This window comes from Parasteatoda tepidariorum, chromosome 2, assembly GCF_043381705.1.
Source record: "Parasteatoda tepidariorum isolate YZ-2023 chromosome 2, CAS_Ptep_4.0, whole genome shotgun sequence".
NCBI lineage: Eukaryota > Metazoa > Arthropoda > Arachnida > Araneae > Theridiidae > Parasteatoda > Parasteatoda tepidariorum.
Genome location: NC_092205.1, coordinates 6,139,994 through 6,166,756, shown reverse-complemented (window position 1 = coordinate 6,166,756; position 26,763 = coordinate 6,139,994). Strand labels below are relative to the sequence as shown.

General features: G+C 31.2%; 1 protein-coding gene across 2 annotated transcripts; it reads right to left on the bottom strand.

Moving 5' to 3' along the window:
* Nucleotides 1-823: 823 nt before the first annotated feature.
* LOC122268200 (uncharacterized) lies at nucleotides 824-24,572 on the bottom strand. 2 transcript variants are annotated; one of them, XM_071177097.1, is made up of 2 exons: nucleotides 24,324-24,572; nucleotides 824-6,325 (listed from the first exon to the last, which is right to left on the bottom strand). In XM_071177097.1, the coding sequence occupies exon 2, from the start codon at nucleotides 6,064-6,066 to the stop codon at nucleotides 1,174-1,176; it is 4,893 nt and encodes a 1,630-aa protein (XP_071033198.1). In that variant the 5' UTR covers nucleotides 6,067-6,325; nucleotides 24,324-24,572; the 3' UTR covers nucleotides 824-1,173. The 2 variants fall into 2 exon arrangements, with proteins under 2 accessions (XP_071033198.1, XP_042908509.1); XM_043052575.2 differs by lacking the exon at nucleotides 24,324-24,572 and adding an exon at nucleotides 21,002-21,092.
* Nucleotides 24,573-26,763: the final 2,191 nt, after the last annotated feature.

Below are 26,763 nucleotides of genomic sequence, written 5' to 3'. Positions count from 1 at the left end.
AATTTTTTAACAATGAACAAAAATTTGAAAATAATATGAGTTAAATTTTAAAAAATCTATTTAATTCTTAAAAATAAATTTAAAGTATTATTAGGATTCACCTCTTAACTTATAAAAATCCAAACTGTTGCCAACTATAGTGATGAAATTTTTGAACCTAATAACTATGAATGTATATATAAAACAGAAATAGATAACAAATCAATTGCTCAACAGATTGTTTCATTAATCAGAGCACAAATTTTAAGGATAAAAGAGAGCATAATAAAAAAATGTTTTTTTGTCTTAGAACGCATGACATTAAACGTAAATAGTATTTTTGTAATAATAACGTAATTTTTCGTATGTAAAAACCGTCTAAAAATATAACAGAAGACTAAGATCTAGAACATTCTTTTTCTCAACAACTGTTAAACGTAGAATATCGTGCTTAACACAAAAAAAATTATCATTGGAATTCTGAACAATTAGCAAAAGTTCCTTCCCTCAATAGAAATTCTTTACCCTGATAGTGGAATAAATATTTTAAAGCAGCTTGCTTCATCCCCTAGTTTCAATCCCTCAGAATGTTTGTGGGGAATAAGGAAAAATTAACTAAAAAAGCAGAATAGAAAACAGTTAAAGAATCAAAGGAAGATTCGATAAAAATATGGAACTGAGGAAACTATCGACGCTCCTAATTCTTTCGTTCAATCTGTGTGAATACGGCCTCAAATGATTATTAATGCTAAAGATGATAGCATTTACAACTGATTTATCTGTATAATATTGTGTAAAGATAAGAAATCTTGAAATAAATTTTAATTTATGATTTCTATTTTTGTTTTCTTAAATAAAGCATTTGTTTAAAGTTTCAAAATCATTTTCTGTACTGTATTTTACGCAGACCTATAGTCCCTTAGGCCGTCACCAAAGTTCAAATATTAAAGTTCCAGTAAACGAAAAGTCACTGTAGCAACATCCCGCAATAGGCCAGGAGGATATCGAGGTTAAGGCAGCACAAAACCGTGACCAACTATAATGTGACTTTAAATTCAAATCCTGTTCTATCAGATATTAAAGTATGAACTTCTGCTAATGAGATATTGTGAATATTTTCTATCGGATACACGCATTTATTCAAGTTACATATCAAGCACTGATGCACTCGAAAACAACTATTGTTTATAAGTGTTACTTATCATCTATAAATGGATACTGAGACAAAACTTCTAAACGTTTTTCAGGAGTATAGTGAACGAGTGATTCAAAGAATTTCAATGTTAAATTATGCTTTTCCTCCGAATTCTTAATGTTAGCAGCAACTTTTTCTTCTCTCGTCTTAGCTTTTTCATTTCTGGCAATGCAGATTTCTTCATAAGTGTTTATGGGATCACCACTCGATGTTTGAGAGCAACCGATTTCTCTCAAGTGTTCTCTACACAACACCAGCTCATAACTGCCCTTGTTGTCTTTTCGAGCAGTCCTTCCTTTGATTTGTGTTTCTTCTTTTTCATCCAAAGAAAAGAATGTTTGAATAACGTGCACACCTCCGTTCTCTTCCACGCTGCGGTCGTTCGATTTGTAATCAATTCCTCGACCCATAGCTCTAGTGGCCAAAGTCACTGTTTGAGAAACGCCAGCTTCATTGATTCGCCATTCCATAGCGGACGATTCTTCATTCCCAATCAAAACATACAAGCGATTGATATTACCACGATATTTTTCTTCAAATGCTTTTACTTCAATATCAGTATCAAAAAAGACGAGAACAGCGCGATTATGCTTAATGTTTTCCAAGAGATGGTCGAATATTTTCGAATGCCAATTGCTTTCTGAATCTTGTACGATGAAATGCTCAGTTGATTTGAAGACGAGCTTGCGTTCTCCGAAAAACGATGGCATCGCTGACATAGTTTTTATGCCATAGTTTTTCATAGCAGTTTTCTCTGATTCGTCCAAAGTCATTAAGGTACCGCTCACTCCTAAAATAGAATTGTACCTCAACGGTAAGTTTGCGTAAGATAGTGAACCATAACCTAACTTCAAATAACCATAGTTTATGTAATATTTATCGTCAAAATTTTCTTTTTTCAACCTAAAGTAATTGAATATGTTATAATAATTGTTATAAGTAGTCGAGCTATATATACCGAGGCTGTTCCTGCAGCAAATCAGTCCGTAAAAATCTATTTTGTATCGTTCAATAAACCAAACACTCTCATTTTTTTGCTTCGATACACTAATAGCATTTGAAACCATAATTTCTAAATGTTGCTCAAATAAAGAATTGGTATTCGCTATGAATGTTTTGAATTCGGCGTACTTTTCATCTTTCAGTATTTCAGTAATAAAATCTCTTACTTTTTCCTTCACGATGCTCTTTTCGTATAAACCTCCTTCAACTATTTCCCACAATTTGGGTTGAATTTCTCGTAATGCTGGCATACCTATATTGACACATGGGTTATAAGTCATACCATAAAAATTATCCGAAAAGAAAACATCAACTTCGTCAATCAAAAGAACGGGAGTCGAATGGCTTTCAGACACCCTGATGCTTTGCGGATGTAATTTATTTAGAATTAAATCAGTCATGACAGAATTCATACTTTCTTCGGTGTTATCAACTATAAGTTTTAAAGAATCAAAAACTATGTTATCAAATGTCTGGTAATTTATCTCATTCTTTATTTGAAATCTTGAGAATAACTCAAAAAAATTGTCGAATGCCATTTTATCACGCAGTGCCAAATATCTGCTGTAACACACCACATTAGCTTTGTTGCCAGTCAATGCAATTACAGCACCGAGAAGACCGAAAATAACTGATTTGCCTTGGCCAGTCAAGACTTGTGCGAAATGTTTTGGTACACCTTTTTCCAGATTATCCACGCCTAAAAGTCTAAGAATGCACAGAATTTGAACGCAATGTGGCTCGATTTTCTTCTTGATATTTAAAACATCCTTAGATTCTATAATGATCCAAACAGCTGCTACTTCAGCGAGTAAGATTGGTACAACAGTCTGCTTGAAAGATGGCGTCCACTGTTCTAAAGGCAAACATTCCTGTTCCTCAATATCTTTTTCTATTTCACCAAGAATACCCGGTATATCTAATTGTTCTAAAGATCCAAGTTTTTCAGAATATAGATTAAAACAACTTTCTAAAATACTTCTGTTGATGCTAGTGTTAAAACCTTTTTCTTTAGCCTCCATAACTTCCAATTCACATAATTCTAGAGCACGTTTAATTCCAATTTGGTTTTGCTTTCGAGCATAGAGGAAAAAGTTTTCGACATTATCTAACCGTTTCTTAAACTCCTCATAGCTATCGCTGTACATTACCACGCTGTGAAAAGGCCAGGTGCAATCTCGCCGAAAATGTTCCAAATCAGTGTAATCTGCTTGATCTTCGAAGTGGGTAAAAGAATGTCCGATAGCAAGAAATAGATCCCCGATTGCATTCAAGCAATCTTCGTCACTCCAATGTTGTTTTACGAAGATCACGTGCATGATGTTTAACAGTTCCTTAACTGTTTCGATTAGAAAATGTTGAGGAACTACTATGCTTTTCTTTTTCAGAATTTGAACGAAGTTTTCAGGATCCTTTACAATATATGATGTGATGTGGTTTTTAACTACACTTACAACAACTTTACTTAAATATTCAGCATAACAAGCATTTGATATTAGCCATGAAAAATCAATACCTCTAATATGTTTTAAGAACTCATTATAGAATCTAAAAAACCTGATGACTAATTTCGTCTCAGAGCACTTAGTCAAACCGATTTCAACAAGTTTTAATATCTTCTTTAGAATTGCTTCCATATCATCTTTAAATATACTGCAAGGAATCGGCAGATTTTCCAAAATATTTTCCCGTAATTGCCAATATTCGTTATATATATCCATTAAACTGGAAAAATAATCAGATAAATCAGTTTTTTCGTCGGAATTCAGAATGTTGTTAATAAAGTCCATCTGCTTGTCTAGTATATTATGATCGATATCAGTCAGAATTGAACTGACGTCATTAAAATATGGCGATAACTGCATAATGAATTTTATTATATTAAGAGTAGCGATGCGAAACGATTCATAACGATCTTCTTTTGCTTCTTTAATGAACTTTATAAAGCCTTTGAGGACATATAATGACAGTTCCTTAAATTTATTGCTAGATTCACCACACAATAGAGGAGCAGTACCACAGTCTACAATATATAGCCATACAAGGCGATCCTCTGGTATAGTTTGAAAACTTCCATCTCTCCCGTAGAGAAAGTCTTTTATAGATTGCAAGAGGCTATTATCCCCTTCCAACATCATGAACGAATATTTGAATCTTCTCTTATTTGAATAGGAGCCAGGTTCAAAGTGATCCAAAAGTTTGAAATATAACTTATATTGGTTTTCAAGGGAACTGTTGACGGCAGACTTCGAAGTCCATGGAATGGAGCTTTTTATTTTGAAATGTCCTTTTTCTTCTTTTAGAAGCTTCTGTGGTTGTATGTCTGCTTTAGCAGCTATTTCAGTGATAATATCTCGGAAGTTCTTCAGAAGGAAGGAGTAAACGGGATGGGTCAAAGGTACAACTTCTTTCACTGATTTGTGATTCAGCAATTGGACTTTGGAATAAAATTTTTCCCACAAATATTTTATAAAATCCAGCGGAATAATTCTATTGGAGAAACTGCTCTCTTCGTGGGCGACGGTAACTGCATTTGAAAATAACTCAATGTCTTTTCGGTTTATGAACAGTATTTTGTCATTTGGTAGGTCAGCTACAGAAAGAATGTGACAGAGGAGATATGAATTCTTTGTAGGGCAGCATTTAATTAAATTCTGTTTGTGATTACTAATTCCGAGGTCACAGATAGTGCGTACGGTGTCAAACAAATTCCTTGTGAGTGGGTTTGAATCACTACTAAACTTTGGGAAATATTCATTTCGAAAGTACAGTTTATTTTCTACTTTCTCGAAATACTTTGCGCAATTCTTTATCGCAGGTGAAATATATTCGTTTTTAAGTATTTCCTTTAAAAACATTAAAGGTTTACTCAAAGCCAATCTGTAAGATTTCGTTATTAAGAACAGTTGTAGAAAATCCTCAGCGCATTCAACACTATTCGATATTGTTGCACTCCTTTTTTCTAATATTTGTAGGAAACTGCTATAGACCTTATATTTTTTAAGCATTAACTCGTCTTTTAAGACCTCAGTAATAAAAATATTGTTCAGCAACATTCGTTTATTGTTTTCGAAAGATTCGCGACTCAGCTCTATGTCTGCTATTATTTCAATTCTTGCAATAAATCTGTCATTGTTTGACACCAATAAGCATTCATCTCCCAATTTGCCTAAATTTAATTTGTAAGGAGGGTTTGTGTTTTTTAAAAAAAGTTGACCCGTATAGATAAATCCATTGCCATCTTGTACTTTTCTTATGTGTTCATTACCATCAGTGCTCACTGATTCACTAATGTTACTAACATTTGGTTTGTTAGGAACATTAGGTTTGACACGGGCTTTCGGTTTATTAGGTACAGCTGGAGGTGGTTTTTGTTTAGAATTTGAATCAGAGCTGGGCGAATTTATAGCGTTCGGATGTCTATAATCATTTGTCGTATAAATAGAAGACTGAGACGTAGCACCTGCATTTGGAATTTCAGCAACTTCATTTGGTAGTTTTTCTACGGTGCTTTTTAGAATTGGAGCGTTTTGGTCTGCATCTGATTCTTTATTTCTTTCTGAACTATTTGCGATTTCTTTGGTGGATTCTTCTGAGCTTTCATCAGAGACAGCAGAAAATGATTTCACCTTCTTTGAAGTATTTTGAGGTTCAATTTTCATTCGATTGGACTCTTTTGTTGGAAAAGTTTCTTCTTTTGCACCAAGTCGGTTAAATTTGTTTAAAATGTCAAAGAATTGAGTTGGTTTAGATTTTTTTTTTAAATCTTGTCCATGCCGCTCATTTTTAGAAAGTTTCTTATCATCTTGACTAGAGTTGCCTGTAATATTCTCCTCAGATTTCTCATTAGGTGGTTTATAAGTTTTATCTTTTGGATTCTGGCTATCCATAGTTTGATTTGCAATCTAAATACTTTTTAATGTTAGTACCTCGAGGTCAAATGTTCGGGAAATAGTAACTACTTCTTTTATTTTCACCTTGACGCTTGTAAATTATCCATCCTACATTTTAAAATATTTTAATTGTTAGAGGAAATTTTCTTTCTACACAGGAAAACTATTTGGAGTGAATGTTTTCATTTATTATATTTGAGCATCGCTTACAGATACCATCAGTAAGAAACAATCCACCACTTCAGATATGAAACACCTAAGGGAATAAAATAAAATTAATGGCAGTGAATTAAAGAAGTTTAAGAAATATTCGAGTTCAATATTCTAAACATTAGCAAAAAAAAGATATTCAAATTAATTTCTTTTTCTCAATTTATTTTACAACACATTTTAAAAAAGACAGTTTTAATTTTAGTTTAGTGTTTCTCAGTGTTTAATTCAGCTTAATGTTTCCTTCCACTTATTAAAAAAGACTACCTTAAATTAATCAAGCGTTTTGCGATCTGTTCTATGTTAAGAAAGCCTGACACTTTTAAATTAAGCATTTAACAATCAATTTTTTTCCAAACACAAGAAAAAGACAATTTTAAGTAAGCTATGTGTTTTACATTCTGATGCCATTTATTTTGGACAATTACTTTTAATGGTGTAAATAAGTATTTGCATCGAAATAACTCCCTTAATTATTACTTTTTAGATAGCCTATTAACAGTCGACGTCTGGGAAAAGTTTTAAAAATTAATTTAACTGCAGTTTATAAGCAGTTAATCTAGTTTAATGGTTCCTTCAACTTATTAAAAAAGACAGCTTTGAATTAGACAATCCTTTTGCAATCTGTTTCTTTCCACACAATAAGAAAAACACCTTTAAATTAAATATTTAACAATCTATTTTTTCCAACACACAAACCACGGCCTTCCCCGCTTTCTTGATCCAGTGGGTCAAAAAAACAGTATCTTTTTTATTGTATTGTCATCATTCATTCGAATCAAGCATTTTGCAAATAGAGCATTAGACATTTCCAACATTATTCGCAACAACAGACATTAGTAACATTTTGCAAATACACGGCTGTTGCGGATATTAGTTTGCACGTATCTTGAATAAAAAATAGCCAGTGTCATACAATTGCTTTCAAAATACCTTGGTAAAAACAAAATTAATGTTAATCATTTTAATGGCTAAATTATTACAAAAAAATAGTTCTACGTTTAGTCTGATTGCAGTGCAAAATCTCTTTATAAATCTTTCAGCAAATTTAAAATTAATAATTGACTGCTGAATACCTGTTGTTCGTACGAAGAGTTATGAAATTCAATCTTTAGATAAAAAGCTATTCAGGGTGATCAATTTTTTTTTCTACCATACAACAGTTACCCCTTGAAAAAAAATTTTACATGAGAATAATCCGTAGAATTTTGTTTCCACATATCTTATGAAGCTCAACAATTAGAAAAAAATATAAAATTACGGAGAATAATAAAATAATATTAAAAATAGAGAATGAGAATCGGAAATAGAGAAAAAGATATTCCAAATAAATTACTATCCTTATTTTAATACTATTCAATTTTTTTTAAATGAGAACTCAAGCAAAAAATACTTGAAAAGAATTGTGATAGTAATTGAATAATTTATTTGATAACAGTATCAGTTCTAGAAATAAAAAATATGTTTATATAAGTCATTTCGATTATATTTTAAAGTTACTACTCTACTAGCTAATTTCTTATAGCAACCAGAATACAACAAAAATCAAATGTAATATGAAGAACTCTTAAGGCCCATTGTCTAAAAAAATTAAAAAATGAAAGAAAAAAAGGGAGTTGGAAATTTGAAGTGTAGGTCACAAACCTTATATACTAGAACTTTTTTTCTTTTACCGAAACTTAAGATGCCTCATCGTGAGTAGTTAGGAAGGAAACAATTATTAAATTATCTAAAATCATCAACGGTTTATTTAATTAAGTTTCCTTAATTTTACTTTCCTCCGTAATTTGATGAACTCTGTCATTTTTTTCCTCCAATTACCGAAGAACAATTATTAATCTTTCGATTTCAAATAAAAAACTCTACATTATTTTATTTGTTCATTTATTTTTACATTGTCGTTCTTAAGAATTAATTAACGATATTTTTCTTTTTCTTTAATCAACACTCCCAGTCGCATTTTGAAAATTGAAATGTAGCACGATTCTATACATGGCTCATTTTGCTTTCATCAATTATTAATTTTGCCTTTATTAATTGTCTTCATCAAGAACAATTGCCTTCAAACTTGGAACATTATAAAAGTTAAACTTAAATTTGTCAGTATTACGAGTAAATTACACTGAAACAATTTTTCAGAGAAAAAGTTAAGATAAAATTAAATTTAGTAACATGTTCATTACATTTGCCTTCAATCTGTCAATATTGCGAGTACAATATATTGAAATACTTTTAAGTAAAAAAAAGTTAAAATAAAATTAATTTTAGTAATATATTCGTTACATTTGCCATCCATTTGACAGTATTATGAGCGAATTATATAGAAACATTTTTTAATAAAAAAAAAGTTAAGATAAGCTTAAATTTAATAATATGTTAATTACATTCAATTCAGTATTCCAAGCGAATTTCACTAAGACATTTTATAATAAAAAAAATGGAATTTATCAGATGAAATTTAGTAATATGTTTATTAATCTTTAAGAAGTATGTTCTTTCTCACTAAAATGTTCCGTAATGTATTACCACTCCTCTCCGACTCCACTACACTTCTGCTTATTATTCTATTATTCAATTAAAGCTTTCAATTGTAACGATTAATTACTGACTTGCATAAGTAACTTTTTTTTATCTACGTATAAACTATTTCTTATAGTAAAACATTATTGCCCTTATAAANGTTCAAAATGAAGAATAAAACAAAGAAAAATTATAGACATATGAAAAAAGGGGGGTGGGAAATAATAAGTAAAAAAAATAACAAACAACATTTTACTTAAAAAAAAAAATTAAGTGTTAATTAAAAAACCGGAAAAAAAGCCAGAAAAAAAAAAGATATAATCTTTTCTTCAGCCCACACGATTATATCCGCAAAACAGAGTGCTTTCTAAAATTGTATCAATAAAGCCAGAGCAAAATATATTAATACAATAGTGTGAGGAGCACTCAAAAAATTTTTTTACCAAAATTACAACAAATAAATAGAACACAAAAAGTAAAAATAAGTAAAAATAACATGTAAAAACAGAAAATAAAATAAAAGAAAAAGAAAAACAGTGTAAAGAATAGACTATAAAGCGAGTAGCGAAATCAGACGTACTTACATGGACGGGAAATTTTTCAAGAATGATTTAAAAATGTTTTCGCAGAAAGATTGCCAGATTACAAAATATAAAAACAAAAGCGCAAATTGAGTGCAACTAGAGGGTTTTAAAGTGCCGTTCTGACTGCACTGCTGAAGTGATTTTTTATTCTGTGCATTGATTTGTTAGTTGCCAAGGATGAACCCGAAATGGATGTGCGCAAGGTAATATTATAATGGATAATTTTAAAAATTGACCATAAATAGTCTTAGAAAATAGATGTTTATTTAAGAAAATATATAAAATAGAAAAGAGAAACATAAATTGCCTGTTTTGCAAATAATTTTAGCCACGGATTTGCACGAAATGGATTAGCACATGGAAAAATTAACAAACTTATAAACTTATTGTTTTTCTTAACTTTCTTCGTGTTTTCTTGCGTATATATACAAGGAGTGATCAAATGAAAAGGTACGAAACTACGTAAAAATGTAACAGTTAAATATTTTCATATTACGCCATTGGAGAACGTAACGAGACATCTTGGGAAGCGATTGGTGTCTCTGACTGGGATCGGAGCATGCGCGGGCTCCCGCATGCACAGGAGAGAGCAGAGGCTCTTATCAAAAGCGGCGTCCAAATGATGCAGCAGTCCGCATGAGGAGAGGATGGCGTTCGCGTTACAAAATTCGACGATTGAGGAACAGCGAGGTGTTATCCGATTTCTGACATCGGACCACTCCGACGCCTACGCAGGTCCAAGAAGAACAAAAGACCAGGGCTGCTCACGGAGGGTGTGGTTCTGCTCCATGATAACGCACGTCCACACGTTTCCAGAGTCACACACATGGAACTGGCCAAGTTCAAGTGGGAGACGCTGGACCATCCGCCCTACAGTCCGGGCATGTCGCCCTGCTATGTCCTTGTCTTTGGTCCACTGAAGAAACACCTGAAAGGGAAGTGCTTCAACTCGGACGACTTACTTAAATACGCTGTGAAGGACTGGGTCTCGTCACGGCCACAGGAATTCTAGGAACAAGGAATCCTGCGGCTTGTTCATCAGTGGGATCGTTGTGATCAGGCCTATGGTGTATATTTTGAATAAAGTCTGCATTTGTACCCACCGTGTCGTTTCGTACCTTTTCATTTGATCACCCCTTGTATATATGGTTTTTTTGGACACTTTTTTGCTTTTATTCCAAGGACCAACCTCTTTTTTACATTACAGAAATTAGTAAAAGACAGGGTAGATTTCGAAATCGCTGAGTCAAGGAAGAAAATATTTACAATTTGTTTTTTCACTTTTTTGAGATTAACCAATGAGGAGTCATGAATCAACAAATTGGCCATTGAAAACCATTCATCCTGAGTAAGTTGAAGTTAACATAGTTTCCTAGTCTGTGGTATTGTAAGTTTTTCATAAAATATTGAGCTTGGCTCAGTACAACCGCATCTTACACTCACATAATTGTATTCTACATTCAATCACTTCACTTGCCTTTATAATAATTATTTGTAATGTTATTTTGCCTTGTGTGGCTGGCTATACGAAAATTACCCTTATAGTAGTATTTTATGGTTATATTTAAGATATTTTTTATATTTAAAATTATTTAAGATTTCTATTGTAAGGAAGTAAATGTTTAAAGTTATTTTAAAAGTAATAAATGGGTAAATGAAATTAAAAATATGAAAGAAGGTATATTTAGCACACCTTTAATGATTTCCAATCGTCCAATCTCAGTTTACAGTATTTTGTTAAAATTTAATGTCCGTTTTTTCTAAAATTAAATTATGTTTTATCAACGTTTTATAATCATGTTTCAACTCATAGTAGTTAAAGTTTGTGTTTAATTTTATAAAATATAAAGTTTAAATTAATTTCATTAAATTTCAAATTTTCCAACCCAATATCTTTCATATTAGTTATTACTAAATTTTTACATATTTTGCAGCAATTGTATTTAAATTAAATATGGATTGTATAAAAAATACTCAGAGAAAAATAATAATATAAGTAAAAAATATGTCCCCTTCCACCTACAGAGTTTTATGTTAGGCAGGAAATCGACATGGTATTTTAGTGTGGAAAGGGAGTAATATACAAATATGAAGCATCATAAGTATGGGAACATTTCTGTTGTCTAAATTTTTTGACTTCTTTTATATTTTAATTATTTTTAATGATATGTGAATAGCATTGGAACCATTGAAACTAATATCAGTGTTTTGTAGCAATATTTCAGTTCTTTTATGGTTTTGATCACCAAAAATGTCATTATACTACATTTGTTAACTTTTTGATAATTGTTTTTTTTTTTTTTTTCGTGAAAAGCAAAAATTTTGGTCTTGCTAGTACTTTAAAACTGAAATTTCATCCCTTACATCAATCTACAAGGAGTGATCAAATGAAAAGGTACGAAACGACGTAAAAACGTAACAGTTAAATATTTGCATATTCCGCCATGGTAGAACGTAGCGAGACATCTCAGGATGCTATTGGAGTCTCTGATTGGGATCGAAGCATGCGCAGGCGCCCGCATGCGCAGGAGTGAGCAGAGGTTCTTATCAAAAACGGCGTCCAAATGATGCGGCAGTCCGTATGAGGAACAGAAACTCGAGCACAGAAAAACCATTAACTCCTATGTGTACTGTGAGACACTCCGACGCCTACGCAGGTTCATCAAGAACAAAAGACTGGGGCTGCTCACGGAGGGTGTGGTTCTGCTCCATAATAACGCGCGTCCACACGTCTCCAGAGTCACACACATGGAACTGGCCAAGTTCAAGTGGGAGACGTTGGACCATCCGCCCTACAGTCCGTACGCGTCGCCCTGCGATTTCCATGTGTTTGGTTCACTGGAGAAACACCTGAAAGGAAAGCGCTTCAACTCGGAAGACGTACTCAAGGACGCTGTGAAGGACTGGGTCTCGTCACGGTCACATGAATTATGGGAACAAGGAATCCCTCGGCTTGTTCATCAGTGGGATCGTTGTGCACAGGCCTATGGTGTGTATTTTGAATAAAATCTACATTTGTACCCACCGTGTCGTTTCGTACCTTTTCATTTGATCACCCCTTGTATTAGTATGGTCTGTTTTTACTTAAAATAGGACCTAATTTAAGTTAAGTTAACATAGTTAGAAAACTACTCTCATGCATAACTCTAATTCTTAGTATTAATTCATTTAATATATATACCATTTAATATATTCATTTAATATAAATAAAACATTTTATTAATAGCATTTATCAAAAACATTTTATTAAAAACTTGTAATAATTTTTCCCCAAATTTCTTTATTTACTCTATTTCTCAAAAATACGAAAAAAATTGTAAATCCTAATTTTACAATTCAATTTCAATTAAATCATTAAAAATGGAATATATATATTCGTTTTACGGATGGCGTTAACCCGTAACTATCTGAAAAATATTTAAAAAAAAAAACTCTACCCTGGTTTGCCAAAAATTGCCTGGTCCAGCCTTGATGAGCCTTGTTAATTAATACAATTATATCAGTACTTAATTAAAAAAATTGTTTATTATTTTTTTATTTATTGATTTTCTATTTTAAGACAGGTAAATAATTGGCAGTGTAACTTGTGGTGCATATATATTCGATGATAAACAATCATTACTATTTTTAAAAATAGTCTTAAGGTCCTTGATTTTCCAAAAAAAGTGCTTAATTTTTTTTAAAAAAAGTCCTTACACATTCTTAATTTTTGCTTTGTTAAAAGAGTGGGAACCCTGCATTGTATTATAGTCTTCTAGTCAACAGTGTCATCGATGTAGAAACTTTGAAACTATTTTTCAATTTAGGAAAATAATAAATTGATTTTTTAAGTAAGGCCAAGCGAACCGTACATGTTTATCGCTTTCTGTTTTCATTTCCCTTTAATGACCATTTTGTTCAAGAGAAGCAGTAAACAGTGCGCATGCGTCGTCATTGCATGCGTTGCTATGGCGACTGCTGCTACTTGATAATTTTTTTAGAATTCTCTTTTTTACTTTAATTTTATTATGCATTAAGTTGGTGAGTTTATTTGACCAGATATGGGACCAGAGAGATGCCACAAAATACTTATTGAGTTGTGAATAAAAGAGAATTTCATTATTTGAACGATATTTTTGTTTTTATTGCTTCAATTAAGAATCTGAAATTCTAATCTACAGTTCATATTTGTTGAAAGTGTTGCTCCTTTCTGCGAGAGCTTGTATATACGATGTTTTCTAATATGTATTTCAAAATTTTGTCAAAAATGAAAACAGAAAAATATACTCAGTGGTGGCTGCAAATTAATATTTAACCAAAGAAAAAGCAAAAACGCTTTTGAAATCTGAAAAATCAGAAAAATTAATAAACAACACAGGTCATGGAAATATTAAGCAAGAAGACAGATCACGAGAGTATTAAACAACAAGACAGGTAACGGGAGTATGAAACAACAAGACGGGTTTGATTACGGGTGGAAAGAGAGAGAAGTTTAAAAATGGTTATTAATAACAACTTCAAATTCCAACCTTCAATTAAACCTGTTTTGATGTTTATTACATCTGTTGTCCACTACTGTTGAATTTCCACGGCTGTTTTTATCCTCGATGTTAATTTCAATATATACACTTTATTTTCATTTTTGATGAGGATTCTAAAAATGCATATTAACAGTAGTCATTATAAAACATTCTTTATAGCTATAATACAATTACTTTTTCCAATCATAAGAGGAATTATAAGAAGGAATTACTTTTTAATATTTAAAAGCTATGAAATTGAAGAAAAAGTACAAAACTTAAAGCACATTTGAATCTTTCAGCGATGATTATTTAAAAATTACCATTTCGCTAATGTAAAAATAACAAGAAACGAAAGAATTTCGATTTCAAATATTAAATGTAATTCCTTGCAAAGGACTTAAAGAATACATAATTTTATCTTTCACAGCTTATTCTATGACTTAAGTTATTTTAAAATAATTAAATACTACTTTCAAACGACAAAAAGAAAATTTAAAGAAGATTAAACTCTATTTAATATTTCTTATCATAAATAAAATTACACTCGTGAAAATTTTTATAAATAGAGATAAAAGCTAGAAAAATAAATGAAATACTCGATAGAAAACATGAATAAAAAATGTTCATTTCAAAGACTCAATGAAATTTCGTTCCTTTTTCATTAAAGAGTTTTAAAGTCAAATACTTTTCATCATTCCTAAAAAGTAAAAATAAGCAGTAAAGAGAAATAAAATTCATTTCGCTTTTAAAAGTGGAAGTCAATTTCATGGTAGAATAATTACATTTGGATTTTGTGTACGACAAAACTGGAAGATAATTTCTTTTTGCCGTAGATATGCGTTTCTTATAATAGAGAGGTTTTAGTGTCGATATCTCAAAAATAATTTATTTAAAACTTATAGGGAAATTTTATACTTTATTATTTAGAATTTCCGGAANTATATATATAATGTACTATTCTATAGTATATTAGATCAGATCACTATTTTTTTATCACAACCATACGTTTCAAAATTAAAATTAAATATTTCCTAAAATTTACTTAAGAAAAATTATGCTGCTGTATTACTTTTTAAACTTTTTACTATAACTTTCTTTTTGGTTTAAGATAAAAAAAAATCTGAAGGCATAGGTTAAACCAACCAGTGAAGGAACACTACCCAGTGAAGGAACACTTCATAGATATTTTTTAAAAATAAGATTTTTAAACGTTTTAATTTAGATTTATTGGTAACAGTAGCTTACTGCCTAACAATAGGAAGTCATCTAACAATGGTTACCTGGTCATAGAATCTTCTCTGGAAACTTTTTTGAAATTGTTAGTATCTGTCCAACGCCTTGTTTCTTTGACAAAATTATAAGGTCAGTGTTTGTAGTTATCCGTTTAAAGTACAATTAATTGCCTATAATAATGCTTTTTTTCTCGTTGTGAAAAGGAGAATTCAAAATATGGTTATTGAAGTTACGTTTCATTTATTTTAATCATCATAACATAAGCAAGTACTGAGATTAGTGATGTTTATTAACTGGATTACCAAACGATGAAAAACCAATGAATGAACAAGTGTTCCTTTACTGGGATTTTTTCAAGCTACTGAAAATAAAAGGAAATTTTTAATTTTCTTGTACCTTTAATCATATTATACATGTTTTTTTCATCAAAACAAATTATCTGGTTTAGCTTTCTACTTAATTCATGGAAATCTCCCGCAAGATCTCAAAAACAAAAGAATTGTGAAACAATATGTCGAGAGAATTTTACATCCATTTTTGAATAAGATTTTAAGGCATCAACTGATGAAGTTAAAATGCTTTTATAAAATGTGGTATTTTTCTATTCGATGTAAAAAATTTTGACTTTAGTAAATGCATGCAAGACAGACACAAAGAGTTAAAAAGCAAGACAGCTTATCAACAAAACACATACTTCGAGAGTAACAATGCACTATTTCTTCAGAAGCTTGAGAAGGAAATCTTACAATTTATGTTGCAAATTCTTAAAGGAACATTGACAGAAGAGTTAAATCTCCCAAATATCCAATAGCCTGCGCTTTTCTCAATATGGAAGAATTTATTGCTAAAAAAACATTTGGTTAAGTCAAATTTTGGCACTGAATCTGATACAACTAACATTGATAATTAAAGTATCTTAAAAACTGATTTTGAGATACGTCGTCTTGAGGCATTGTTAGTTGCAAAAACAATTGGTTCCATAAGTAAATGGTAAGTACTGCTGAAGACTCTATAGATATAAGTCAATGAGAGATGGATTTTACTCTAACTTCGAAACTCCTTTTTTTCATTTATTATCCAGTGAGGAACTGAAAAATCGAAAGAAATTTCGAAGATACATTTATATTGGCCAAAAATTTGGAAAAAAGAGGATGGTCAAATCAAAAGAAAAAAGAAATAAATTACTTTTTTGCATTAACTTCAGAAAAGAAACGAAAATTTAAAGAGACTGAAGGAGCTGGAAAAAAGTTAGAGCAGAAAGTATGACGGAGAGAAAAAAAATACTTAAAAAGATTTTTTTAAAAAAAAGCTTCAGAAAATATGGGGGACAAGAGTAAACAAAAAAGTTATCTAATTATAATAATAAAAAAACATTATCGGATTACACAATGATAAACATTCATGATTTAGAATCGGACTATTAAACTGAGAGAAAAAAAAAGCAAAAGCAATTTTTCTTAATTCTGCATTCAACCATATTTTACTTTCTATTCCATGACTGAAAAAAAAAGTAAAATTTCCCACGTTAACTGTGATTATATGTTGTGATTATATGTTGTAATTCCAAGAAAAATCTTGTTTTCAGACATTTGTGCGGCCTATGGATTCCTAACGAGCATCAAACATTCTCAAAATTTAGTGTTCATTCATTGGAAAATTTAGTATTTATTCACTAGTAAGAGCTGTTCCTTCACTTGGTTATCTTACTACTTATTATTTAAACCACCAAAAGCTTAAAACAATTTTATGTAAGTGATCTAATTTTTTTTACATAATTTGTATTTAATAACAAATATGTCGACACTATCATTTAGCTAAAATTACAAATTTAGAAATTTTTATGATTTTTTTTAAAGGCAAGCTAAGCTTAATTGTCCCTTCACTAGTTAGTTTACCCTAGTAAGGTACACAATTTTTTACACCATTTTAATGATTGTAGGATTATATGGCAAGAAGCAAAATCTGACGAAATCGGTCGAATAGTTTCTGAAAAATCGAAATTTAAAAATAAGATTTTTCTCCAAAATTCAATTTTTCAGAAACTATTCCGCAGATTTTGCTCAAATTTTATATTAAGCAATGAAAAATTGAACTTTTAAATTACTTAAAAAAGTGTATACCTTGCAATTCAAATTTTTTTTGACAATAATTTAATAAAACACAGTAAAAAATAATAAATATTTACACAAAGTTCTTTGAACTCAAAGTAATTTTTAGGAATTAGTTTTGGATAAACGAATTTGATTGCCGTTGGTCATGAAGTTCTGGTGCCTTAATCCCCATGACTCCCTGGGCTTGGCTGTACCTTACTTTGCTTTTTTATCATTGTGTGCAAAAAAAACCTTTCAAGTCGCTAAAAAAGTTCGATATATGTTACTTAATCAAAAAATAAAATGAACTCTAATGGGTTCAAACTTTGGGAATCTTTCGTCACCAAGCTATTGAAACCATATTTCACAGACTGCAGCTAGGATTTTAGGAGAAAGTCGTACCCCGCAGAAATCATGTTCATTCAGAAAAAGTACATTTTTGTGTTAGATTTCGCAACTTAACTTAATTAATTCGTTACTTAATTTTGTGTTACATTTCGTGCCAATTAAAAATTGTTTCGACCATTATTAAATAAAATAATGAAAAATAATAAACGTTCCCTAAAAGAAAAATTTCACGGAATTATCTTTAGAAAAGCGAATTTTATAATTGTGTGAAAAATTTTTCAATTAGCTCAAAAAGTTCTCGAGCTATAGCAAAATTCGCAAAAAGTAAAATTAATGTTAAGGTGTCCAAATTTTGGAGCGCTCTCGTAGCGGATGAAGCGGATTCGTATGTATGTTTATTCAGAGTAAAAAACTGTATAGTATGAAGAAAAATGCATGCTTATTCAGAGAAAGTGCGTTTTTGAGTCTTATTTCCCAACTTTCTGGTTACTTATTGCTTTCTTCTGGCAAGTGCCCTTTTCTGGGAGGAAAGCTTCTTCCCCTTTTTTATTTATAGGTAGAATTTTGCAACATGGTCTAAATACATAACAGAATCCGCCATGACTCGTGAAAGTTTTCAATCATTATCAATGTCTTAATCATTATCAATAACTCTTAACTTAAAGACATTTATAAAAGACATCTTCTTAAGCTTAAAGACATTTATAAAAGACATCTTCTTAAACTTGAAGACATTTATAAAAGACATCTTCTTAAACTTAAAGACATTTATAAAAGACATCTTCTTAAGCTTGAAGACATTTATAAAAGACATCTTCTTAAACTTAAAAACATTTATAAAATTTTCTCTGCGTATTCCTTAAGGAAATTTAATTTTAATAAACTGCTGTTTGTAGAAAATGCAACACCATGAAGGAATCATCAGAATCAAATGAAATATTATTTTAATAATGGATATAGGATATTATGCAAATTAATAAAGTTTCAGAGCCATCGCGCGTGCGTGGCGCGCGCAGCGCCCTCTGAATTGATGCTGAAAGCGTATAAATAAAGTGCTGTAGCGGGACGTTGAAAATAGTCTATGATTATTTGTTAGTGGCAAACGTTTAGTGAGACCTGAGTATGCCTCCACGACGGAAGAATAAGAAATTCAAGCAACTTACGGAGTTTGAACGAGGGAGGATAATCGGCCTTCGAGAAGGAGGATTTTCCTATCGCGCAATAGCAGCTCGTATGCAGCGGAACAGTTCCACAGTGATGCGAGTTTGGAAGCAGTGGACCGACGAGCACCGAACAACTCGAAAAACAGGCACTGGACGACAGAAGGTGACGTCAGAGCGCGATGATCGACACCTGCTCCGCATGGCGGTGAATGATCGCACAGCTTCCTCCAGGCAGCTGGCAGCACATTGGTCTACTGCTACAGGTGTACAATTGTCGGCTTCGTCAATTCGTCGTCGTCTGCTGCGCCGTGGATTGCGTGCAAGGGTGCCATTATACAGGATTCCCCTCACGGCGGATCATCGACGGCTGCGTCGGCAGTGGGCTCTTGAGCACAGAGACTGGCGAGCTGATTGGCACCAAGTTGTCTTTTCAGATGAATCACGCTTCAATTTGTGGACCCATGATGGCCGTGTTCGTGTTAGACGTTATGCCGGTCAACGCTGCCTTCCTGAGTGTATTATTGAACGACATAGTGGTCGAACACCCGGAGTTATGGTCTGGGGTGCGATTTCGTATCATGGACGATCCAATTTGATACGAATTGAGGGTAATCTCAATAGCAACAGATACGTCCGTGAAGTGCTACAGCCCGAAGTCGTTCCTTTCCTTCAAGGCATCCCTGGAGCTATCTTTCAGCAGGATAATGCACGCCCACATGTTGCGCGGACTGTTAGAGACTTCTGTTCAGCACAACGCATGCAACTTCTTCCTTGGCCTGCTTATTCGCCGGATATGTCGCCTATTGAGCACGTGTGGGATATGGTTGGTCGGCGTCTCACTCGTGATCCGCGTCCTGCAGTTTCCAAAGACGAACTTTGGTTGCGCATACAAGCGATATGGAATTCTCTTCCTCAAGCAGATATTCAACATCTGTTTGACTCCATGCCACGTCGTATAGCAGCACTTATTGCAGCGCGTGGTGGCTGCACCAAATACTGATTTCGGACGCTTAATTTGTTTCTTTTGTTTTGAAAATTTCATCATTTATTTGTATCAGTACAAGTCGTTTCTGCATTAAATTTCATTTGATTCTGATGATTCTTTCATGGTGTTGCATTTTCTACAAACAGTAGTTTATCTTTTTTTTTGTGATACCACGAAAGGCATTATATATTCCTCAACTTTTAAAATTTCTTAAATTTATTTTTTTTAATCATTCTTAATCGAATCTCGATTAAATTATTCCAATTATTTTATTTTTCTCACATTTTATAAAAAAAACTAATATAAATATTTTATTCTTTTCTTAGCAGTCAATGTAATGGTCAACTTTTCATTTCAATACAAATGTAAAACTCATTCATTCACTGTCGCGACTAAATATCTATTTATAACTCTTTGTTCTTTATATCTTACCACAAAAATGTTTCAGTTACATGGTTATACTAATTCTCATCAGTCTTTCTGGCGATTAGCTTTCGCCAAATTATTTTCAAATTTAATTTTGATAATGGGGGGAGAGGGGAGGCTTTATTTTTGGCTATTTAATCTTTCGATAAATCGCAAACCCCTTCCCATGCTCCTGACTGCCCGTTGGGAGCAATTCCCTTAATGTAAATTTTCAATTCTTGGCGATCGGCCAACCGTTGAATTTATAATTTAATAGAAATTCTAGATGGTAAAAGAATGATTTTCGTGATCCCTTTAAGGGACTTTCTTTTCTTTATTTTATAATTTAGGAATGTATCCATGTTCATTATAATAAGATTTACATAATAAATCAATTTTACCTGAACCATTTTATTTATTTTTTTGCGATGAATATACCTTTTTAGTTACAAAAGTATTTCACACGCCAAGAATTCTACTTAAATTCTAAAAAGAAACTACATCCACTATACAGTGAAGAATTTGGATTATACTGCTATGAAAATTCTAAAAAATAAAAAAAAAGTAAATAAATAAATAATACGAGTTCCTGTTAACGAATTTTTTACGGACTATAATTCAAGTTGATCTAGTAAAAAAGTATGCGAACATGAAAATCCGAGAGCAACAACTATTTTCCCAACGTATAAATATAATGTAGGAAAAGTATTTTATTTGTAAAGAAAAAGTATTTATATTTATTATTGTTAAACATATTCTCATTGGAAAAAAAATTTATTTCAACTTCCAGAGGACAACAAATTTTGAAAATGACTCATACATGATATATGAAAATGACCGCATGATGCACTTTCAAAGAAAAATAGCTATAAATAAATAAAACTTTACTTACTTCACATTTAAGCCGAATGCTCATTTTATGTTAGTTTCCATTTTATGTAGAAAAGCCAGACTAAAATTGCAACCAATATAAACGGCGTAAGGATCATTTGTAGCTGATGAAAGATGCAGTGCGTTACGTCATATTGAGATAAGGCGCTTTGACAATTCGAACAAAACAGTTTCACTTTCACATTCTATCATTTCTACGACATAATTCTTCTTCAAAATGAACACGCGGAATCTTTATTGGGTATTTCAACCTCTTAATCGAGCAGTTAAAACCTTTTATCGCACCAACTCTGTCCTGAAGTATAATAATTAACTTTTGATTTGTTAATAATAGTAATTAATCTATTAGACTTAAAATTGGAAATAGCAATAGAGGGACTTAATAAAAGCATTCTTATATTTTCGTAACTAAAAGCTAATATGTTAAAATTAAAAAAAACGTAAAAAATTAGCAGAAACTTTTTATTACTTTAAAAATATTTTTATCTTTCTGATTATTTAATATCTTTCTGACAATTTCGTAACGAATTTATTATTAACGTTTGATTCGTTAATAATAGTAATTAATAATAACTAACTCAGTGGCGCGACAGCCCATTAAGAGGGCCAAGGCCGACTGTGCCCATCTCAGTTTTCTTGACCTTGGGCTCTGGGGTGCATGAGCATATGTTCCGGTCAGGTGGTCAGCCGAACGCGGAACCCCCAGTGTTAGTTCCCAAGCATGCTTGGTACTCATTTTATCGACCCACTGAAGGGATGAAAGGCTGAATTAATAATAGTAATAGTAATCTATTCGACTTAAAGTTGGAAATAGCAGTAAAGGTACTTAATAAAAGCTTGCCGATATTTTTGTAAGTAAAAACTAATATGTTAAATTAAAAATTTTAAAAAAACGTAAAATATTAGTAGAAATTTTTTATCAATTTAAAAATATTTTTCTTTTTCTGACAATTTTTTAACGAATTTATTAACTTTGGATTTGTTAATAATAGTAATTAATCTATTGGACCTAAAAATGGAAATAGCAACACAGATACTTAATAAAAGCTTTCCAATAATTTTGCAAGTAAAAGTTAATGTGTTAAAATTTAAAAAAAACGTAAGAAATTAGAAACTTTTTGTTAATTTAAAAAAAATTTACATTTTCTGATAGTGTTTTAAAGAACTTATTTTTTGGAGTTCAGTAATTTCCTTGCTACAAAAAGTTCTTATTACTACAGAATGCTGTTAACTGTTAAATCCTGCGTCCTTATTGTTTATTTACTTTATTTTAAAGCAATTTTTCAAGAACAATGCTGTGATAGCTCAAAGATTAAAGGCATTGAACTATCGTTCTGAAGGGTCAGGGTTCGATTTGAAGCTTATTCAGTATTAGATCTATGTGTACCAGCTTGTTCGAAAAGAAAAGGATGCCTCTGCACAGTTGTCTGTTTTCAAATTTTTTGATAAATATTTTTGCTTTTGCGTAATTTATGTTTTTTAAAAAAAAATTCCGCATCATTCAAATTGCTTTTCAATGGCTTAAACTGCAATTTAAGCTATTGAAATTTTAAAAAAAAATTTAAAAAAAAAGACAAATGTATAGTTTTAAATTACTTACTCGTAACCACAAAACACATAATTTTATAATTTTGTATTTTTCCAAAACCTATCAAGAACTATTTCTTCTATTTTAAGTAAGTAATCCCTTTATTTTTAATCTTTGCTGAAAGGTATTATGCTGTCAAATGATAATCTAGCATCAATACTTTTTTCAGTACAAAAAAAACATAAAGAAAAGGGTAATGGAAAAATTAACCGGACTAGGAGACTAAGCTCCCTGTTCGCTGCAATTGTTTCGCAATAATTGCTGCTTCTTGGCATAAAACAGTTGAAATTATTAAATTAAAAATATATGTACTAAAAAGAACACTTGTACCTCCACTTCCCTACGTCCAAATATTTCCATTATGATACTATTAAGATCGATAAGTGAACATAAAACATTTTTCTAAGTAATCATTTTTTGAAATGACATTTAAAGTTAAAAGTATGTATATTGTAATAATAAATTTGGAGAGTTCACAACTGGAATTTAACATTTTTACTTACCAAACAGGCGGATGTATGTTTTAAATACAGCTTTTGGATTCATCACTTAGTGCATGAAGTTGAAAGTTAAGTTCTAAATCATTAAACGAATCTCTTTAACCGTAATTAATGTAATTTGCACCAAAAAATAATCATTGTAAAAAGTTTAATACGATCAAACACCGACTTAAATAACTTAATCTTAAAATGTAATTTAGAATTACATTATTCTAATAATAATAATAAAACAATCCTCCTCCCTCTTAATTTAGAAATCAAACAAAATCAAAAACGTAATATTAACAGTACAGGTAATTTTAACCTTTAAATTAGGGAAACAAAAATATTTATAGAAAAACAATAACCTTAAGACTTATATCAATTTTATGCTGATGACAACCGAATCAATATGAAAATTAATGAGTAAAACTAGATCCTACCATGTGATTTTCGATTTTCTAACCAATAAAAATGTATTGACAACAATGGAAAACTGCGACACCATCATTAGATTTTTATGTATAGTAAGAAATTCCAGATGGCGAAGGAAGAGGCTTTTTAATATGTAACCCGATCAGGACCGTGATCACAGGTGAGCAATCACGCGATTCTCCCTCAGCGGCTCACACTTTCATATATGAAACAAGCCTTTCTTATTTCAGCGGCCTAAGAAATCACTTGTACGTTGTCTCGGTACTTTCGTACTTGTAGGTAGTATATCTAGTACATGTAAACCAGGGGCTTCCTCCAATCTCCGGTCATAAGGGGGTTAAAAATCTTCAGTTTATTATTTTCCTAGCCAATAAGAAGGGCTGTGCGATATATCGCGATTTATCGATTTAACGCATACATCGTCATGCCGACATAACACCTTTCGTTTTCTACCAAGCATCGGAATTTAGATTTAAGCAGCCGATATAAGAAGATGCTCGCGATTTAACATGCATCTTTTCTGACGTACACTAATAGCTATATCGTGATGTTTAAGAGACGATATATCATGATATAAAATTTCCTATAACGCCCTGTCCTACAAATAAGAATGCAAGGACAGTGATGACAACCAATTTTAGACAACTATTATTTTATGTTAGACAGAAAAACATATCTGTATATTTGTTATTTAGATATTAAGGTTATTTTATTTGTTGACGAATAACTTACATAAAATAAGTTCACACAGTTCATAAAATAGTCACAATTAGTCATAGTCATCAAAATCAGAAACATTCACAATCATATTATTGTCTTACTTCAGTTCATCATTCGAAACGACGGGCTTTTGTGATTGGCCAGAAAACAGTTGTTGACAACCGAGAAGATGAAATACTCTATTTAAAGCATCACACAAACGCTTTATGCGTAATTAAAGTAAGAATGCATTTAATAAATTAATAATTAATCCATTAAATGTTACTTACATTTTTGTTAAGATGATTATCATTTTATTTGGTAAATTTAATAAAGCGCAAAATGACACACCGGATATGAACTTTAGTAGCTGATAAGATATTATAAATGAGATAAAGTGATAACGTAAAGAAATGAAATCGAATAAAAGAGTTTCAATTTTTTATTTTATCTATCATGTGAAATAAATCGTTTTTCTAGCTCATTTCATATCTATTTCTGTAGAATCCTTATTTGTACTTCCTAAAAATTGCTCACACTACGACTACATCTATACTAGGCATACCTGATCCATCTACTTACGAGGACTATATTTTTATCTACTTACGTGGGCTATATTTGGATCCATCTACTTATGAGGGATATATTTTGATCCATCTACTTATGAGGAATATAATTTGTCCATTACTTATGAGGGCTATATTTTGATATACGCATCTAGGCATGCTTGATCCTTCTACTTACGAGTGCTATATTTTGATCCATCTATTTATGAGGACTATAATTAGATCTATGCATCTAGGCACGCCTAATCCTACTATTTGCGAGGACTAAGTTTTTATCTATGCATCTAGGCATGCCTGATTCATCTACTTACTAGAGCTATATTCTGATCCATCTACTTATGAGGTCTACATTTTATATCCATTTACTTATGAAGGATATCTTTTGATCCATCTACTTGTGAGGGCTATATTTTGAACTATCTCTTTATGAGAGAGATATTTTTCTGCAAGATACAAGCAAAAAGAGTATTTTCTCGATTTAGAACTAAAATTGCAGTGGGTTGTAATTTTCGTTTACATGTCGAACTCACATTTAGTTATAAAAAAAATCCTTATGAAAGATGTGGTAGAAATTTTAAATTTAAATTACGTGAATATTTTATTTATTAAGCTACTAATTGGATAAATACCAAAAATGGCCGTCAGCACTTATTACAAAACTTAGTATGGTTAAAATATGTTGGTAGGCATGCAAGTCTTGCTTATCCAAGATACAGGGGTTGAACAAAATTAATGAAAACAATAACTCTATCCAAACAATATTTCGTTTAGCTGCAAATGTTTTGGCAAGTTTAACGTGAGAAAACTGTTCGTACAATTTGAAAGATCATTCACGTCTGGTAAGACTTGAAAATGGGCTCCTGCTTTTGAGTACTTGAAACATGTCGACTGTTATTTCTAATTTGTATCATTTCTGAAGCAAATGAAGTTTTTAATTAAGTAATGTCATGCTCAACGCTTTTAGGAAAGAGTGCCTTTTTTTCCCATGCAAAAAATACATCGTTACCAAGGTGCTCCACTCGGAGGTTGATTTACTTTGTAGCCCTTTTGACCGTTGAAGAGGGAAATACAATAATACAAAATTGATGAAATGAACAAAAATATGTAAATCATCGTTTTTGTAGCAAAAACATTAATTTTTCGTTAATCATCGTAGCTATCAGGAGAATAGAGAAAATTAAAAAAGAATTGATTTTATTATTTTATCATAATGCATTTTTCAAAATATTATTTAAAAAGGTTACTTTCCTTTCCATCTTGGAGTTTAGGTTAAGTTTTGGATTTTCTTCTTATCTATGTTTTTTTCTTTATTTAATTTATTTTGGATGATATATATGAATTAAAAATACTATGCTTTTTAAAATTTATCGGAAAACAAAACCGTCATATTAGGAGAAATAGCAACCGACGAATTAGAGCTTCTATAAATTTCTTTTCAAACATGTACATAGCAATAAACTTATGCAGTTAGTTATTTTAGATAGGTAACTTATTACTCTACTTATTCCTGATTTAAATTTTTTTTTAAATTTGCCTAAAATATTTCTTAAACTGATGATGAAAACCAATTTTGACGACGCTGATAAAATCTCTTAACATTGAATACTTAAAAAAAGCAAATTTAGAGCTTCTATCTAATATCTATCTATAATATAGATCTATAGTTTCTATCTACCTATACATTAGAGATCCAAATGTGAATTTGCAGCTTCTATAAATTTCTTTTCAAACATGCAAAAAACAATTAACTTATGAAGTCAGTAATTTTAGATAAGTAATTTATCACTCTACTTATTCCGGTTTTGAATTCTTTTTCTTTTCCTTTTTAATTTACCTTAAGTTTTGCTTAAACTGGTGAAATTCAATTTTGATGCCACCGGTAAAATCCTTTAACATTGAATACGCAACAATTAAAGATATTTATCAAAGCTCTTAAAACAGACTAATAATATACAAATTACCTTTCAAAATATGCTAAATTGTACTAGCATAATTC